Source organism: Colletotrichum gloeosporioides, assembly GCF_011800055.1.
Source record: "Colletotrichum gloeosporioides strain Lc1 chromosome Unknown consensus_8, whole genome shotgun sequence".
Taxonomy (NCBI): domain Eukaryota; kingdom Fungi; phylum Ascomycota; class Sordariomycetes; order Glomerellales; family Glomerellaceae; genus Colletotrichum; species Colletotrichum gloeosporioides.
In genome coordinates, this window is record NW_025544653.1 from 15,339 (window position 1) to 33,174 (window position 17,836).

At 52.0% G+C, this 17,836-nt stretch overlaps 8 protein-coding genes across 8 annotated transcripts; 6 read left to right on the forward strand and 2 right to left on the reverse strand.

Annotated features, from left to right (window-relative positions):
• Positions 1-274: 274 nt before the first annotated feature.
• Positions 275-634, forward strand: GCG54_00010340 (uncharacterized protein; the record flags this gene model as incomplete). Its single annotated transcript, XM_045410265.1, has 1 exon — positions 275-634. One exon carries the CDS (start codon positions 275-277, stop codon positions 632-634), a length of 360 nt encoding a protein of 119 aa, XP_045270163.1.
• A 114-nt stretch (positions 635-748) lies between these two features.
• GCG54_00010341 (uncharacterized protein) lies at positions 749-2,011 on the forward strand (the record flags this gene model as incomplete). The annotated part of the gene is made up of 1 exon (XM_045410266.1): positions 749-2,011. The coding sequence occupies one exon, from the start codon at positions 749-751 to the stop codon at positions 2,009-2,011; it is 1,263 nt and encodes a 420-aa protein (XP_045270164.1).
• Positions 2,012-2,947: 936 nt separating this feature from the next.
• On the forward strand, positions 2,948-3,280 carry GCG54_00010342 (uncharacterized protein; the record flags this gene model as incomplete). Its single annotated transcript, XM_045410267.1, has 1 exon — positions 2,948-3,280. One exon carries the CDS (start codon positions 2,948-2,950, stop codon positions 3,278-3,280), a length of 333 nt encoding a protein of 110 aa, XP_045270165.1.
• Positions 3,281-4,483: 1,203 nt separating this feature from the next.
• GCG54_00010343 (uncharacterized protein) lies at positions 4,484-5,404 on the forward strand (the record flags this gene model as incomplete). The annotated part of the gene is made up of 2 exons (XM_045410268.1): positions 4,484-4,844; positions 4,914-5,404. 2 exons carry the CDS (start codon positions 4,484-4,486, stop codon positions 5,402-5,404), a joined length of 852 nt encoding a protein of 283 aa, XP_045270166.1.
• An 860-nt stretch (positions 5,405-6,264) lies between these two features.
• On the reverse strand, positions 6,265-7,079 carry GCG54_00010344 (uncharacterized protein; the record flags this gene model as incomplete). The annotated part of the gene is made up of 2 exons (XM_045410269.1): positions 6,265-6,609; positions 6,666-7,079. The coding sequence occupies 2 exons, from the start codon at positions 7,077-7,079 to the stop codon at positions 6,265-6,267; spliced, it is 759 nt and encodes a 252-aa protein (XP_045270167.1).
• A 3,261-nt stretch (positions 7,080-10,340) lies between these two features.
• GCG54_00010345 (putative mitochondrial chaperone BCS1-A) lies at positions 10,341-12,194 on the forward strand (the record flags this gene model as incomplete). The annotated part of the gene is made up of 1 exon (XM_045410270.1): positions 10,341-12,194. The coding sequence occupies one exon, from the start codon at positions 10,341-10,343 to the stop codon at positions 12,192-12,194; it is 1,854 nt and encodes a 617-aa protein (XP_045270168.1).
• A 626-nt stretch (positions 12,195-12,820) lies between these two features.
• On the forward strand, positions 12,821-14,350 carry GCG54_00010346 (Mannan endo-1 6-alpha-mannosidase DCW1; the record flags this gene model as incomplete). The annotated part of the gene is made up of 3 exons (XM_045410271.1): positions 12,821-13,403; positions 13,459-13,703; positions 13,760-14,350. The coding sequence occupies 3 exons, from the start codon at positions 12,821-12,823 to the stop codon at positions 14,348-14,350; spliced, it is 1,419 nt and encodes a 472-aa protein (XP_045270169.1).
• A 226-nt stretch (positions 14,351-14,576) lies between these two features.
• Positions 14,577-16,566, reverse strand: GCG54_00010347 (uncharacterized protein; the record flags this gene model as incomplete). Its single annotated transcript, XM_045410272.1, has 5 exons — positions 14,577-15,355; positions 15,410-15,690; positions 15,748-16,053; positions 16,076-16,423; positions 16,541-16,566. The coding sequence occupies 5 exons, from the start codon at positions 16,564-16,566 to the stop codon at positions 14,577-14,579; spliced, it is 1,740 nt and encodes a 579-aa protein (XP_045270170.1).
• Between the last annotated feature and the right edge of the window lie 1,270 nt (positions 16,567-17,836).

A 17,836-nucleotide genomic window follows, 5' to 3' on the forward strand; every position in this document is an offset into this window, starting at 1 on the left:
TCGCATTATCCCCTACAGCCACATGGCTAAGCCCTTAGTCGATGAAGCATTGGGGGCTTCTTTGAACGAACCACTGAACCGCATTCCCGGGCGCAACGTAAATCCTGGCCTTATCTTTTCCCTGTTCCAAAGCGGCGATTACCTTAGCTGTGATGTCAATATCAGCCCCCTAGTCACGTGGCTTCTAATACCCGTCAAATCAGGACTAATACAGCTTGTCGAAGACGGTGCTGGTTGGGGTGTGCGCATCTCCGTCGGCTTCGGTGCTATTGCCATGATTACCTATTTCTGGCTCTTCCTGGTTACGTTCAGTGTCACGATATTTTTCAACAGAAACCACACGGGACTGAAGTGGAGTCCATGTACTCTGGCTGCTCAGGTATCATTGATTCAAAGCTCTAATATTCTTGACGAGCTTGCGAATATTCCTACAGATTCGCTGAACGATGCCGTCAGATCCTGGCCGAAAAAAGGATTGCGACTACATCTGGGATACTGGAAAAAGGAGAACAGCAATCTCGTCATTTACGGGGTGAGATTTCTTCAAACAAACGACACCCACACAACCAGCGACTTGGACCCCGAACGTGGAATTCGAAATTTCGACACTAGGGTTCCATATAACACGTATTAGAAACTACCGGCCAATATTAATTCGAGGCCCGTCCAGGGATCTACACCAAGTGATCCGCGGCCACATGTCGACAGGGTTTGGAATTATTTCCTTTCGGACGCCTATCTTGTCATCATGACGATACTTGGTGCCTCTGCGTTGATTGCCGCTACTGTTGAGTGGGCAAAGGGGTTCAGACACAGTTCTTCATCGTTTGCACCAGACAACCAGATAGTGCATCCCGAAAATGGTCGACATGATTCTCAAACGGGGAGTGCGGATCCGGAGGGCACCATACGCGTCTTCCTCCGTGGGATAGTGTTCACCGTGCTCCCGTCTTTGCTCTTCGGCCTCTTCAACAACTCTTTCCTCGCGGCTGACATCTATCAGCGGATAATGACGCCCATTACCAATATGGCCAAACCACTTGAAGAGGATGAACGCGCTCGTTTCTACCCAGGAGAACCAAATATCAAGGGCGCAATGGCCAAGGATAGTATGCTGCTCGACTACATTTCACTCGACATCATCAGTTGCGTTGCGGCCGCCGTGAGCAATGGTAACTACAAAATCGTCTGGGGTTTGCTTCTAGCAACAGTATGCAACTCCGTCTACATTGTCGCTGGCCGGATTTTTGCTTTCGTGGAGACGCCAAGCCCAGCTGGTGGTGTGTATTACGTGGTCACTATTCAGGAGCGCAACTTCTTCGCCGCCTTCGGCATTATGATCTTCTACATTATCAGCCTTTGGGTCCTCCGACCGCATGGTGTGGTCCGCACTTGCCGTCGTCTTTTCACCCTGATGGACCTGGCCTCATTAGTGCACCAAAGCCATATTCTCCAATGCCCTGAATTCTGGCTGCAGAGCCCCTCCGATACGGAGGATCATCTGCGCGCACAGGTGACATTGGCCAACCGGGTCTACACCTATGGCATCTACAAGGGTTACGACCAGAATGAACACGTTGGTATTGCACCGCATTCCATTCCTCGTGCGTGGGATAGGAGCGCCAGCGCTTCTCTCCCCAAATTTTACTACTCGGTCGAGTTAGCACGAGATATGCTACGATATGGACTAGACGGCGACGACGCGCTCAAGTACGCGCAGAACCTTCTCGAGACCGGCCCCCGGACGGAGGATGGTTGCGTCAGGGTGCGGTCAAACGAATACCGAAGCTGGAGAAAGGGTTACAGGAGACCAAGAGGCCCACGAGGAAACAGCAGGAGTCACGAAGGCGAGACGAGCACGACGTCATCGTATCAGCCGCCTGGACCTGATCCCTGGTCCGGATCCTATCAACGAATCAGCCACATCGAAACACCTACGATGGACGACGAGACGGGTGAAACAGGAGCAAGGGATAGAGACGAGGGCGATATGGACCGTCGAAGTTCGTAGGCCAACAATCGTCTTCATATACTTACTTGCGAAAAATGAAGAATCCATTTGGATATCCCACACATCTTTAGATAAACCACCCACCAAAACGCACAGCGCCCAACACTGCGTAGCAACGAGGAGTAGCCCAATCATATCCAACCTTTTTCTTCATAGTTTTCATTGGTGCCAACAGAAAGTGCAATTTTAGGCAGCAAGGAGTCATGTGACCGGCAAAATTAACTGGGTTCTTGGACGCGTTTATCATGAAGCTGCGCCGCGTGCGGGGATGATTTGTGCATTTCAGCAACGAATCCCGAACCGCCAGCAATCCGAACATGCGCTGCACCTCATGCAATCAAAAAGGTCCTCTGGGCACAGACAGCATCATTGTCTAGTGCACGTACAAGGAACTACAACAGAGCGCTCAGAATCGATGTCCGCGATGCGAATTCGTCTCAGCTTGGATTGGGGTGTGGGCTGATTGTCTAAATATCATAGAGTCTACCAAGGTTTTGGCTTTGGAATTGAGCAGCACATGCAACATTTACACGGGTGATGGTACCGTCATTCTGGGTCTCTTCAATATGGATAGTCAGACCGGTGAGTGCGTGCATCAATACAGAACTCGTCCCAGTCCGTCGAACTGTACGTTATCTGACGTAGAACACGGCACATACTACTAAGCACAGTAAAGTGGAATCTAAGGAAATAAATTCTAGCGAGCTGCAGATGGTATACAGCCTCCGTTCAAGATCGAAAGGGTCGGCCAAAACCTCCCAGAAACCACGGATTCAAACATAACCCGAAAAGCCATAAGCGGCTGGCTTTCAAGTTGTGCTAAATCGCACACGGAGTGCCAGACTCCAGCGGAGTCTGTTGAAGATTTCAGGGGGCCAACAAGAAATTCTCGAGATTCTTGAGGATACAGTAGTCCTCCGAGAGAACGTCACGAAGATGCGCTACGCCTGTCTTAGTCATTGCTGGGGCAACCCTGAAGAGGTTTGCCAGACACGCAAAAGAAACATTCCAGATTACAAGGACAAGGTGCCGTTGAACTCATTGACTGCGACCTTCCAGGATGCAGTCGATATTTGCCGCTTGCTGGACATCAAATACATTTGGATCGACTCACTTTACATCATCCAAGACAGTCCAGAAGACTGGGTGAGTGAGGCATCAAGAATGGCTGATATACACGAGAACGCGTACATCACCATCACAGCCACAAAGTCTACGGCTTCGTCGGGAGGCTGCTACTCGGAGACGCCAAACAAGTACATCGCGTGACCTATTCCTGGGTACAAGAACGCCTTTTCACGATTCAAACTCCCCGGATTACCCACTCACTGGGCTGATTTTGGCAGACAAAAAGAGCTGCCTTTGTTCAACAGGGGCTGGATCTACCAGGAAATGCGGCTGTCGCATCGGGTACTTCACTTGTGCGCCCAAGAGGTGATCTGGGTCTGCAGATCGAGGATTCTGAGACAAAAAGAGTCGGAAAGCAACGAATATCGCCTTCCCTTCTCCTCCCCGGGACATATGGACTACAATGATACACCATGTAACATTCCTTCTTCCGAAAGACCCGATCTACTTTGGTGTTGTATGATCTCTGAGCCTATGGGTATCAACGTTGTCTATGAGGGGTCTGATAATTTGGGCAAGGCATTGAAATCTTCGATGACTTCAATCATGATTCAGGCACCTATTCTCAAGTGCAAGGTGATGTATGCATCAGACGCAGAGGGCAAGCCTCAGGTGGTGCTCACAGAAGCAACAGGCATAGTCGCCTATGGATACGTTCCAGACTTCAACATGCCCAGAACTCGAAGGCGAACGGGTTATATTGCTGTGCTTTGTGGCAGAACGACTGGGACGGTTATGTCACTCCACCTGCAGAAGCGAAGTAAACGAGGCGCAGATGTTTACAAGCGCATGGGTCACATACGGATCGAACAGAAGGAGTTTTCAGGGGACGACACCTTGTTGCTGTCGAAAGAGGAGATCAAGGGGTTTTGGTGCATCTTGCCCGAACCGAGTGTGATAGAACTAGTATGAGCGGATAATTGAGTATATCACAGCAGCCTCGCAGTTCCATAACTCGTCGATGAAAAGCTTGTGCGGATTGCTGGAAGGTGACAATTCCCAATGTGGCAATTAGTTCGTAGGAGAACCCCTGAAACCGAGGCCCGGTGAGGCGGCCCGGCGTCTATCCCCGCAAACAGCAGTGCCACGCCGGCGATGCACAGGCCAGCGCTACGCCCGAGGAGGAAATATAAGGTGCTGACAACTCTTCCCTTCCCCGCTTCACGTCCCCGATGTTGTTGATCCTCCAGCATACCCCAGATTCGAGCAATCGTCGGCTTGACATCCGACGAAGCTTCTTGTTTTCATCCACTGCGAGCGCTCGTTGTATCTCAATTTCTTAACTGCATCACATTAATCTTGGTTTGCCTTCGTCCTTTCACGGAGAGGCGCGTTCTGTTCACCATGACGTCCGACGACTTCACCCACGTCCCTCCCCCGTGGAAGCTCAAGGGCGATATCTACCTCTTCAGCTTCTGGACACCAAGGAAACAGGCTGAGCACCCGCCGACAATCACATACTCTCCTCTCGAGGCCAACTCATCGTACATCAACCCGGAAGGAAGTCGACCGTTGGGCGGCATTAGCATGGTTCAGATCATACGATACACCGAGAGCCCAGTGGGTCCCTATGACGAGCTGATCCTCAGCCCCGGCTTTCATGAGTACACGGTCGAAGAAAATGGCAAGCGGGTGAAGAAGAAGAATGCCAGAATCACGAGAATATACGTGTCGCAGAAGCACACTTGCTGGAATGGCCGCAAAAGTGAGTTGTGGTCTCATCTCTCATCTCATTTGAGATCTCATGTGAGCAAATGTTAACACCAGATTTCAGACTGGAACATCCCCAAGCACCTTGCCGCTTTCGATTGGACATACGATGTAGACGGCAGCACCCACGTCAAGGTTTTCCCGCACGACACCACAGGCGATCTCAGAGAAGCATCTGCCAGCACGACGCCACTCTTTCAAGCCACATTCAAGCCTGTTCCTTACGTCCCCTCATTCCCACTATCCCTGAATCTTCTCTCCTATGTCGGTCTGGACGCCACGCTTGTTCAACCTCCGCTACCTGAGGGCAGCGGCAGCCAAGGCGAACTGCCCGGCACAGATCGATGGTGTAGCGTTGCGCCGGGGCAGTACTCGAAGAAAGCAAGCCTTGGCTGGTTCGACATTAGACAGGCCGATGAGAAGGGAAACATCGTGGGTGAGCATGAGAATTTCTGGCCTGGTCTTGGAAGGTGGCAGATGGGTATCAAGATGGAGAACTCGGATGTCACTTTCGCGGTGCCCAAATATTGGGACGCGCCCAAATCTGTATTGTGAGCGTTGGTGCATGTAGGAATATGATGCTTGTGAAAAGATTCCACGATGGATGAATCGGGTATTCCATTCGAAAGATGCGCATATTGCGTTATCTCACTATGTAAGAGTCTGTCATAACCTGCGGCGCATCTCTCTTGATCCTAAATTCAAGTTTACGAGAACGAGCGCGCTGTGGAAACCGGACTAGGGTACTGCAGCTCGCTTCATGAGACAGCCCCAGGACATTACTCCCTTCTCCTTGTAAGAAGGACACTCCCCGCCGCTGCTCGTCTAACCGGCATTTTCTAGAACATGCTCATCGAAGAACATCAAACATGACGCGTAACGAAGGCAGAACCCAAAGTAGGGCATCCTACGCTCACACATGGCGACCAGCCAGCCTATTAGGGGCGCTGCCGAGTTGCAGGGGATGAGATTTGTGACTCAGACTCCCGGCCAGTCTCCACGATCCCGATATATCCCACGCGACAGCGTCCCATTACGATGACCTGCATCGGCACGCTCGGACGTTAACAACGTGGGATCGCATACCAAGACGCGGCTCACTTGAAGATGTGAAGAGGTGGTGGAGACACTTTCGTAACGGCCCGAAGCGACACTAAAATAGTGCCTTTGAGGAGAAGCTTCAGCATTTAGGATTCGTATCACATGAGCTGGATTGAACGACCTGGTTCATTCTCGAACTGGTATAGTTTGCAAATGCGGCACGAAAACCCACTCGGACGTGTCACCGTCAGAAGTCGGTCTCACGGCTGCCCGCCTTACCCAGATCACCAATTTCAAAGACAGTGCGGTTGGTCATCAATTCATGACTTCATTCATTTTAAACTATTGAAACGCTTTTGCTTAAACCTCCACATCTATGCTCTGACTCTCTCCTGGCCAACCTTGGCGGCGTGCTCCAGACCCTCAACAACCTCCTTGGGGACAGAGAGGAAGGGAGAGTGGGAGGCCTTGACGGAGTAGGTGAAGCCGTTGGGGCCGAGCTGCTGGGCCATGCCCTCCTGGATGGCGAGGGGAATGGCCTTGTCCTCCGTGCAGAAGAAGAACATGGAGTCAATCTCGTGCCACGGCTCGTAGGTGACGACGTCGTCGAAGACGGGCGCGGACTGGTGCTTCAGCTGGGAGATGGCCTTAGCCTGGAGCTCAGGCTCGACGTCGTGGTAGAAGATCTCCTCGGGAGTGAGGGCGTGGACGTAGTTGCCCTGCAAGCGCATTAGTCATGGATCTTGGTTCGTCTCATTTTTTGATCTCAACTTACGTCGAACTTAATCCAGGGGAGGAACTGGCCACCGAGCATGACCTTGATGGACTTGCCGACGGGGACGACGAAGGCGCTGAGGTAGACGAAGGTGATGACACCACCCTTCTTGCCCTCCTTAGCACGCTGCTTGTAGCCGAGACCCTCGACGGCGTTGGCACCGACGAGACCACCGTAGGAGTGGACGACCAGGATAATCTCCTTCTCCTCATCGGCGAGTCTCTGAAGGACGGATCTGACGGCGGCAGCGTCGTCGTTCAGGCCCTTGGTGGGGGGCTCAGCGCCGACGGAGGGGTACTCGACGGCGACGGTCTCGTAACCCTTGGAGTTGAGGATCTGCTCGACGAGAGAGTAGCAGATCTCCTTGTGCCACGCACCAGGCGCGAGAACGAAGGTAGGCTTGGCAGCAGACATGATGTATGTGTTGTTGGTAACGGGTGTGATGTGGTGTTGAAAGATTAGCGAAAGGAGTCTGCAGGTTCGGTAGGAGAATTTTAGAAAGGCTTGTCAATATGAACCAAAGAAAGCGGCGAAGCGGTCAAGATCTTTAAATACCACTAGCCAAATGTGACAGCTGCAGCACCAGGTTCATCGCAATTTGTTGAATTGTTCCGTTTTGTTCCCCTCCCCTCAACCCCTCTCTCTCTGTATTCGTAACCCTGTGGTCCCCGTTGACCGATCCCTGCTAGAACGCCCGCGGAAGGCTCAAGTCGGAAGTCGGAAAACCCTTGAGCTACCCACTAACATACGGCAATTGCAGCGGTTTCTCGCCAGTTTGACCGTTGTTGGCGGGTCCAGCGACTCATGAGGACGCATCCATTGCGGAGATTCTTCAGCGCGGCACCTCCCCAACGGGGTGACATCGTCCAGTAATGGGCCGAATAGGGACGATAGGGGTCCATATCGAGGGAACCGTGCGCAAACGTCAGAACAATTCAGGGGTCTGGAGGGCCATTGGTCTCTGCTGCGACGCTGGTTCGGATGCTCATCAATCTCAAGCAGAAACAGTCGGCACCGCTTACTTGCCCTTGCCGATATTTCTCAGCCAAAGTCGCATCGAAGTGGCGCCCTTCACCCTCTTTGAGCTCTTTTGAGGCTGTCGCTTGTGTTGTTTGCGGCTAAGTCCACGTGTCAGATGCATCTTCTTCGGATGCAGGGTTCATGGGGAGGGGTTGCATGTCGATCAAAGAGGGGAGTTTAAACTGGAACATGAGACGATATCGGAAGAGGGACCATGGCTATTTCATCCTCATATTTAGTTATCGCCAAGGTCTTGTTTCGACTTTCCATGGAAGCCGTCGACGAAGCCCGACTCTGGAGGGTCCTGAGCGAATTCACAGTGATGGCGACGACGACGATGAGGCCATTCTCCACCCGAAGCGAAGCAACACCGCCGGCCGACCTGGAATGGAGGACTCGAGGCGACTAGTCCCTGCACAGGAATCCTTCGGCAACTTGATTGATAAGGCGGATGACGAGTTGTCAATGATTTACGATTTTCCCGGCGTCTTCGAAAGCAATTATATAATTGCCGCAATATTATTCATCAACTCCTTCAACTCTCGGGCGTCTTATCGTCGCTTCATCGTTGGTAATGATGGCACCTCGGATTGGTGGCCTTTTAGCAGCGCCTCGGAATCCGCATAGAGCCGAATGATCAAGACACGTCTTCGGCCATGCGTTTGTCAACCCATTCAAAGGTCCCCATATGGCATATTTGAAGCATCAATCTCCACGAAGTTTAGCGGTAAGCATGCCGTAAGCAGCAAGTTCCCGGATAACGTGGCCCATTTGGCCCTAGTCTGACAGGTGGGCACTGCAACGACACGGCAACGGGATACTCACCGCTCTGAATCCAGACCACGGCAGACGCATTGGATCGCCAGATTTCCGATGTCGTCTTGGTTTGGGAATCTTCGGATACCAGGTAAAAGTTCAAGGGTGAAGGGTCGGCATTTGATGTCGATCCTATCTACAAATGAAACCAAACGCCGACCAGGGTCTTTGCGAAGACGCCGTAACGCACTGTGGATAGCGTCAAACTTAAGCTTGCACCGTCTGCAAAGTATCCGTTGGTAGATATCATTCCGACTTTCGAAGACAGTCGTTTATGAAGACCTCACCAGTGGACGAGGCGGTCCGTTACATCGGCCTCCCTCAAACAAGGCCACACACTATGAATAGGCACCAGCCGTGAAAAGTGCTGAAATGCCGTGGGGGCCAGAGGAAGACCCTTATGCACTGACTCCGCGTTTGGCAAAAGGGAAACGACATAGGGCTGAGCGAGCTGCAATGTGTTCCCAAACAGGAATAAAATTTTCGGGCTATCTGCAGAGTACTTTTGCTAGTGACGACTTTACACCAAATAACTCATCGGAAAGTACGGAACTTTTGCGTCATAACTTCAAGTCGAAGAGTCCAGAAATCAAAGTCGTCTCAAGATTTTCCGTAAAGTGCACAGCCAGCCCTGTGAGTCACAAATTTAGGATCAAAGGGACTTTCGACAGGACCTGAGAGCTCACGGCTCGCTGGCCAAAAAAGAAGAATAACCTACATCGACATTTACGTACTAGATTAGCATTGTACAACATCCTGACCAAAGACGACTAAAGATGAGTGTCACGTCGAGGGATTTTCGGAAAGTACTTTCGAGAGTGCCTTATCGAAGTTGCCAAGAATCTTCATGCTTCAAAAGAAGAAGATATTCCATGAGCGGTAATTTGCGTAGAAATGATACTGTCTTTACTCCAAGAAGCATCCCACTAAACAGAAAACAAATTTGTAAAACCGCAAGGCGGCCAGACCGTGGAATGGACGTGAGAGCTCTACGGCTCACTGGTGTGTAGAGGTAGCAACTGGAACAAGTCCCACATAATGAAGATACTTCTAGAACTTGCCTGCAAATGGGTTGTCTTTGCTCCTTTACAACCTCTAACTTTGACAACGTGAAAGGGCTGTCAAATTGCCTCATCGTGAGAAGTGCTTGGCTGGTTATCGTACTATCTGATCGTTAACCGAAGTCCCCGGCTTGGCCATCATGATTGTGGAAAGATCCAATACAGGTGATTCGATTGTCAGCAAGCACTCAACTCATTCGATGCCAACCCACATGATACCCATCTCAAATCGAAGTCACATAGCATATTCGCGCACATCGGTTGTTTCAGGTGAACCAGATTGAAAAGCAATGTAGCACAAACAAAGTCCCTGAAATGGAGAATCCCGCATTCCTAAAAACAAGGCGGTCGCGAATGTCTCAGTTGTACGACAGGGTCACTTCTTACCCCACGATTGGCCCAAAATCAACGTCAGCTTCTTGTCCAGAAGCAGCAAATGGATAGCCACCACATTCCAATCACATGCAGCAAGCGTCATGTAGCTGCAACTGATGCGGGCTAGCGTCCCGGTTCTAAGATCCATTTGAGGCTTAAACACTACCGCCTGAAGCAAAGGCGCGCGTGATAGGGCTTAGGCAGCACCACGCAACGCCGCAGCCTTCCTTCTGCCTGCAGCTGCGGCCAGCAGGCGGCCTCATGCGTGCCTTGAAAACTTTCATAAGACTGACAGCAAGCCCCAAATTCTGTTTCCTTAATCACACGATATACGGCGACTTTATTTTGTCCACATGCATCCAGCGAGCGGCTGTTCTTTACTTCTCATGCGCACGAACCGACGATGAGCAACTTTCTCACTAAGGCCTCCTTGCTGACTGGCGCAGGCGACCAAGGAATTAGCGACTTCCTGGAGCGCAGTGCGCCTGGCTTTGGCGCTTTACAAAAGTTCTTTTCAAGATGGCTCAGGGTTGAGTTGACGACGATCTTCCTGCTCGTCACATTCGGAGCCGAGATCCCGAATGCGTTAACAGGGCTACAAAAGTTGTGGACACAAGTCTACTGGTGGGTTACGCGATTCTTCACAGCGTCAATATCCATTGCAAGCAACGACAAGCTCAACCGAGAGGTGCTGAACTGGCTCGGCGCCCATGTGCTCACTCGCCAAGGCACCCGGATCCTCACGGCCCGCACGGAGGTCATACAGAATGATGCGTGGTACGACCGCAAACCCGTTGAGCGTGACGATCTACACCACGAGAAGAGAGTTCCGGTCCAATATCTGCCCACGTTTGGCACGACGTGGTTCATTTTCGAAGGAGGCTTCTTTATGGTCCGCCGGGTGCCGCAGCGGAGCCCCGGCGCTACGTTCGGCATTCCGGATGAGTACTCCGCAGCTCCGCAGGGAGAGGAGCCACTTGTGGTCATGCGACTCGGCCGGTCGATAGAGCCTATCAAGAAATTTCTCGACAACTGCAGAGATTTTGCGGACAAGCAGAGAGAGTCGTTCATCACCGTCCGGGCTACGAAAAACCAGTATGGACAAGAGTCTTGGGATACGACGATTCTTCGACCGATCAGGTTGTTGGAGACGGTGCACTTTGACGAAAAGACTAAGTCGGAATTGGTCGACGACATTGAGACGTATCTTGATCCTTCAACTCGAAACTTCTATACCGAACGAGGCATTCCATACCGGAGGGGCTATCTTTTCTACGGGCCACCGGGAACCGGCAAGACGTCTCTGTCTTTGGCTCTTGCAAGTCGCTTCAACCTCGAACTATACCTCGTTCACATCCCAAGCATCCGTGGAGACAGCGACCTAGAGAATCTATTCACGGCATTACCGCCGAAATGCATTGTGCTGCTGGAAGACATTGACGCAGTCGGAATCGAACGGCGGAAGAAGCTTGATATGGACGTTGACTCGGACGAAGATGATGCGGCCAGCGATGCCAGCAGTGAGAAAGAGTATGCCCGCTGTCGGTGCACATTATCCGGCCTGCTTAATGTGCTAGATGGAGTTGCATCCCAGGAGGGCCGCATCGTTCTCATGACATCGAACGTGGCTCACAAACTCGACAAGGCGCTTGTTCGACCTGGACGTATCGATCGGATGATCTATCTCGGCAATATCTCACAAGAGAGTGCCAAGGGCATGTTTGAGCGAATGTACCGACCCCATCTGACGAACAAGCCAGCTCTGCTCGAGAAGGAGCCCGAGGCTGCGCAACAGGAGACGCAGGGTTTTGACGATTTAGTTGCGAGTTTCAGCAGTCACATCCCAGAAAACATGTTCACTCCGGCGCAACTCCAGGGCTTTCTACTCAAGTACCGAAGCGACCCGAAAACGGCAGTTGAACGGATTGAAGAGTGGGTCATGGAAGAGAAGGCCGTCATGGACGAGGACCAACGCCGTAAGAAGGCGGAGTCTACCAAGAAGGCCAAGAAGAAGAAAGCGTTGAAGAAGAAGGCTCTGAAGGCTCTCGCTGCCAGCCAGGAAGCTGAAGCCTCGGGGAAGACGCCAGAGGCCCTTAAGGCGGCGCAAGTGTCAAATGTGGACAAGTCGAAATCGGATTCAACTTCAGAGTCAACGGCTATAAATGGAGATAAGGGGACAGAATCTGGAGCCAAGAGTTCAGCAGAGACGGCGGGAACGACGGTGGTTAACGGCGTTCAGGAGTCGGGAGCATCATAGAAGTACTGGCATGGATCATTGTTTTTGGTGCAACGGGAATTTTTTCGACGAAGTCTGGGTGTCTCCAGGAGACTCTTGAGATTGTCTACTGCGATAACAAAGCAGTCGTTCTGACGGCGCTAGAGGTTGAGAAGGTATGCATAGATTGGAAGGGTTCTATTGGAGCATTTTACCCCTTTCAAACACAGCATTTAGCAGCATAGCCGAAATTTCCTGCATGACGATCTGAGTACCTAAAATACTAGCTTAATTGGTTGGTGCGACTTTGCCGAGCAGGCAGCCGTTTGGAGGGGGCCAATTCGTGCGGCACAGCAGGGGTCGCGTTTGTCTGACTTCCGTAAGCACCAACGCGTTTCCACGAGATGGCGGTGTTTTCTCCTCTTGACACCGTCCGTATTTCTCTTCCATCCAGTATTCGGGCGTAATCGCATCGTCGTGAGGTGTCTCTTCCTGGTGGGATCGCGTTCTTTGGGTCTATTTGTACGACTCCATCACACTCATTTCGGAAAGTCACTCGCTCTTCACTCTCTGATGAACTAAAATCTCACTCTTGGCGCCAAATTTCCATCGACCACAATAATTTTCGAGACCAGTCGAATTGTCAAAAAGTACGAGCCAACTTCGAGATGATCGCGATTCTCCCTGCTGCCTTGTCGGGCGCCTTGCTCGTCTTGAGCTCTCTTCCTGGCTCCGCCGCAGAACTCAAGATCAGCTCTCGCGATGACATCGTCGAGTCTTCCAGCAAGCTTGCCAAAAGCTTGTTCACTTTCTACGAAGGAGACAAACCTGGCAAAATTCCTGGCATCCTTCCTGGGCCTCCCTACTACTTTGACAGAACCGGGGACTATTATTGGTTTCAAGGCGCCGCATTCTGGCAGACGTACCTTGACTACCAGCACTTGACCGGAGATGACTCGTTCCAGGCCAGCGTCCTCAAGGGTATGGCCTTCCAGCTTGGCCCGAACAACGACTACATGCCCCCAAATTGGACTGCAACCCTCAGCAATGACGACCAATGCTTCTGGGGCTCGGCTGCCTTACAAGCCGCGGAATATCAATTGCCAAACGCCGATGGCAAACCGTCATGGATCGATTTGGCGAAGAATGTATGGGAAACCCAAGCAAGTCCGGATCGAGATGATGGAACTTGTGGCGGAGGACTGCGCTGGCAGATCCCGTTTTCGAATAACGGATATGACTACAAGAACTGTAAGTATTTGGCTGGGCTTCATGGAGGATAAATCAATACTGAAATACATCACAGCGTTATCCAACGGATGCTTTCTTAGCATGAGCGCCCGACTTGCGAGATACACAGGCAATGCTACCTTTGCGGAACAAGCTGAGAAGACGTGGGACTGGCTGAGCACCGTGGGCTTCATTGACAACAAGACGTCAGCTGTGTACGATGGAGCCCATGTGCCCTACAACTGTAGCGATATCAACAAGATCCAGTGGTCTCAGAACGCTGCGATTCTCATTGAAGGCGCGGCATTCATGTACAATTTCGTAAGACTTTCGAGAGATGTTGACTTTCCAGGTTTTCAGCGCTGACTTTTCACTAGACCGACGGATCCGAGGTTTGGAAAGATCGAACCGCGAAACTGGTGAAATCGGCTCTGGAGACCTTCTTCCCCAAGAAGATCGCCTACGAACCTGCGTGCGAGGGACTGAAGAAGGGTACCTGCCCTACCGACGCCCTCTTCATGAAGGGCTATGTCCACCGTTGGCTTGCTGTCGCCACTCAGGTCGCCCCTTTCCTCTCGGAATCGGTTCTCCCATTGCTGCAGTCTTCCGCCGAGGCCGCCGCCAAGCACTGCATGGATAACTCCAACGGAAATGTCACCTGTGGCTTCTACTGGAGCGAGGCCAATTTCGTCGATCCCTTGACTGCCGACAACACGACTGGAGTCGGTGAAGGGACAAGCGCCTTGAGTGCTATCTCAGGCTTGCTTATCGATTCAGCCAAGGCCCCCGTTACTGACAAGACTGGAGGCAGCAGTGGTGGTTCAGGTTCAGGTTCAGGGGGTTCTGCCACCAGTACAACAGGCTCGCCATCGCCAACAGAGTCGCCATCTGCTGGTATTCGTTTTGGTGTCAATGCAAAGACAACCTGGATTGTTGGTGCCTTGGCAGTCTTTGCATGGGTTCTTTGATTCATGGACTGATGATAGTCACTCACATTGGTTTCCAAGGGGTGATCGGTCACGCATGCCTGAGAGATGCTTTGAATGATTCAATGAAATAATCTGACCGACTCAGGTTTGCCTGGTCCTAATCTTCGCCAAATGCTATCATCTGCCACATATCTTCGTAAACCGTCATTACATGCGTGATCCTGCCACGGTGGTATAAATGCTAACTCCCCTCAGCCATCACCGTTCACCTATGCGTGATACGGCCACCCAGATATTCCTGCGTATCTTGCAGCACGATACCCGAATCCTCCTCATTCTCAATGAGATATCGCGGAACAGTCGCTGATCCCAATCCGATCAAAGTGTTATGCATATCCTTGGGGTTGATCGTGTCCTTCTGGTAGTGACCCTGCCCCAGATAGTCGCTCGGCAAAACTTGCTCAACGTCCATCGTGTAAGAGTGGTAATCCGAAGGCACGGTCGAAACAACGTCGAAGACAGGCTCAAAGTCCACGTAGGACGCGCTGCCCAGCTCGTCAAAGTCGTCAACCGTGCCAGAGTGTGAATATGTCTGGTAGTCCTGTTGCATCTGCATCACGTAGTCCGTCTCGGCCGTCTTCTGCCGCGACTTGGAGCTGCGCGATGTGCTCGAGGTCTGTACTTGGTGTGCGGAGGGCGTCGCCAGGGGCATCTCGTCCATGCCTTCCCAGCTGGCGTCCTGGTAATCCGCGAGTTGGTATGATTGTGAGGTGCCGTAGCCGGCGCCGTTGCCTAGTGTGCGACTGTAGCCGCCCGAGCTGGCTGAGGGATACGCGCTTGATGCGTCTGTGTCGGGGGATGCACCGGCACTTGAGTCCGAAATTCGGCGGTATTCCCGAGACCTGTCCGAATCGGCGTCGCTTCCATCTGAGTCGTACATGACGGTAGATGTAGCGTAGCCTCTCTCCCATCTGTCAACTGCCTTTTCCATTGCCTCAAACATGAGCTGCGCAGGAAGAAGACAAGGCATGTAAGAGTCGTGGTCTGTGTAACTCATTAGCAAGGGTGAACACAAGCCACAGTTTGGGGAACACCCACAAATCTCAACTCTCTTGGCCCACTCTTCCTGACCGGGGAAGAGCTTCATAAGGAGTTTATGTCGGTACTTGTAATCTAGCGATTGGCCGGTGGCTCTGACGGACAGATTCTCCAGAACGCGTTGTTGGTCCTCGGTGAGCAGGGGCGGCTCATAGGGGGACCACATCTTGGTGCAATTGCGTGCATGCGACGACTTTGACTCAGCCGGCTTGGAGCCATATCTTGCGCCACAGTTGTGGCACTGCTTGTCACTTCTCAGATGCACTCTCTTGATGTGCTCGCTGCAGTTGGTTAGCCGGGGTCTCCGCATTACCCGATTCAGACATTGTGGCACTTACATGAGCTTTCCGATGCCGCCCTTGATGTTTCCATCGGTGCAAGAGTTGCGGACATGCGTAAAAGCGGCCGGATTCCTGATGAAAAGAGGGCAAGCCAAGTTGACGCTCTTCTCGTCGACGTTGGAGTTGTCGTGGCGGTGGAACGGTAGACCCATCTCCCTCCTGAGCTCAGTCATGAGGAAGCTCTTCATGCCAGACCAGCCGACGGGCGACTCAGGGGTCATCTGCTGCTGGATGACCTCGACGGGGACGTTGGTAGCAAGCTTTGGTCTCTTGACCTCGAGCGTCTGGCTGGACTTGCTGTGGCTGTGGCCGCCGGCCGACTCACGGCTTCGCTGCCGAGCTCGCTTGGTGCTCTCGCCCATGGTTGTTAGTAGTCCAGAAATGTCGGTTTTGTTGCGGGGTAGCTGAATCGCCGAAGGAGTCGACGTTCTTGGTGAGATTCTTTAGTTGATCGATGCGCTGAGCGTGATGTTGTCTGGTCTTGGACTCGGACCACTCAGTTGCTTCAGCAAGCTTCACAATGGTAGCGGGAACGGCGTCTTGTTGCTCTCGAACCCAGGCTTCGGTAAAACGGTTGCTAGGTCCCACGAATTTGGAGTCCTTGCGGATGACGGAGTCAAGTGAAAATGAAGGCGGTTGCTGCCGCGTAAATACACTTGACGATCTCGTAGATCTAGATTTTGATCCAAACCAACAAAAAGTTAGCCCTATGTCCAATCCATTTAATCGGACGAGTATTCTGCTGGCCAAGGGTTCTGGCCAGCCTTACACCCGATTGGGGCTAACTCACCTCTTTGGCGTGTTGTTGAGCACCATTCGGTTCAAGTCAGATAGACATGGAGAGCGGCCATCAACCCTGAACACGACACAGGACACACACACGCAACACAACCACGAAAAAAGTCGGTCAATGAGAGCAGAGGAGAGTCGAAACCGGTTCAAGGCATTCAGAGACGTGAATTGGGATGGGAAAGAGAGAGAGATCGCGGTGGATTGCTCAACGGGGCGGCTTACGACTAAGAAGCAATCCCTCGATCGCAATTGCGATCGGGGCCAGCGGAGCCGTCCGCCACTCCCAACAAGTCGCGTTAGTCGCAATTGAGAACGTACAAAAGGGCCAAAAATGGGGTCAATGGGATCCTGAGATGCCCGGGGAGGCAGAACACGATTTGTCGCATTTTCTTCAATGTGTGGTTGTACGACATGGCTGTGGGAAGGGGATTTGGACAATTGCTTGGCGCAGTGTCTTACTGTTCACGAGTCTGGAGTGGACAAAGACGTTCGCTTATGGGCAGTTCATGGGCAATTTTCAACATTCCAAGTCGACAAACTACATACTAAAAGGCCTTCCAGAGTCATCTCTCAATGATTGGTCTTACAAGGACGAGAATTGATTCGCTCCGGCAAGTTGCACAATGCTTGGCTGAGAAGCGAGGCCTCGACGCCGGCTACTCGGGACCTCGCATGGCCTCCCCCCAAGCCGTTACCAAGAGGCCGGATCGTAGTTCGCGGGGGTGAGAGAAAAAAATGAAACTGATGCCACGATTACTTATTGACGCATCGCCTGTTGGAACGGCTGCAGGGTCGTTAAGTGGGAAACATCATGGACGTGCTCTCGGAGAATTAGCTTAATATCGCTAAGGACAATCCAGGGACCAGGTGCCAGGAAATCGGGTCTGGTTCATCCCCCACGCGGAAACACGCTGTTTCGTAGAAATCCCAAGAACGACGATGGGAGTTTTCCAAACGCGTGATTTTAGGTTCCGTTGGGGGGAGGTCCTGCAATAGATCGTCGGTCTCTACATGCAACAGCGGCGTGGAGTCTAGGCTCGTCTTTTCAGGGTCTTCTTCCGTTTGGGGACAAGGGACTGGGACGGCCGAGGCTTCATCACGAATGGCGGTCTACGGATCGAGGGCAGTGCAAAGTTACAGCAAAAAGTAGTAGTCATTCTGGAGAAGGGGAAGAGAGAGACTACGGAGTCGGCGATGTGCGTCAGATAACCCCCATTCTTGCTGCCCAACAGGGAGAGAGGGTTCGTTGGGTGATCTATGGAATTTCCAGATTCTTAGATGAGAAACATCGGAA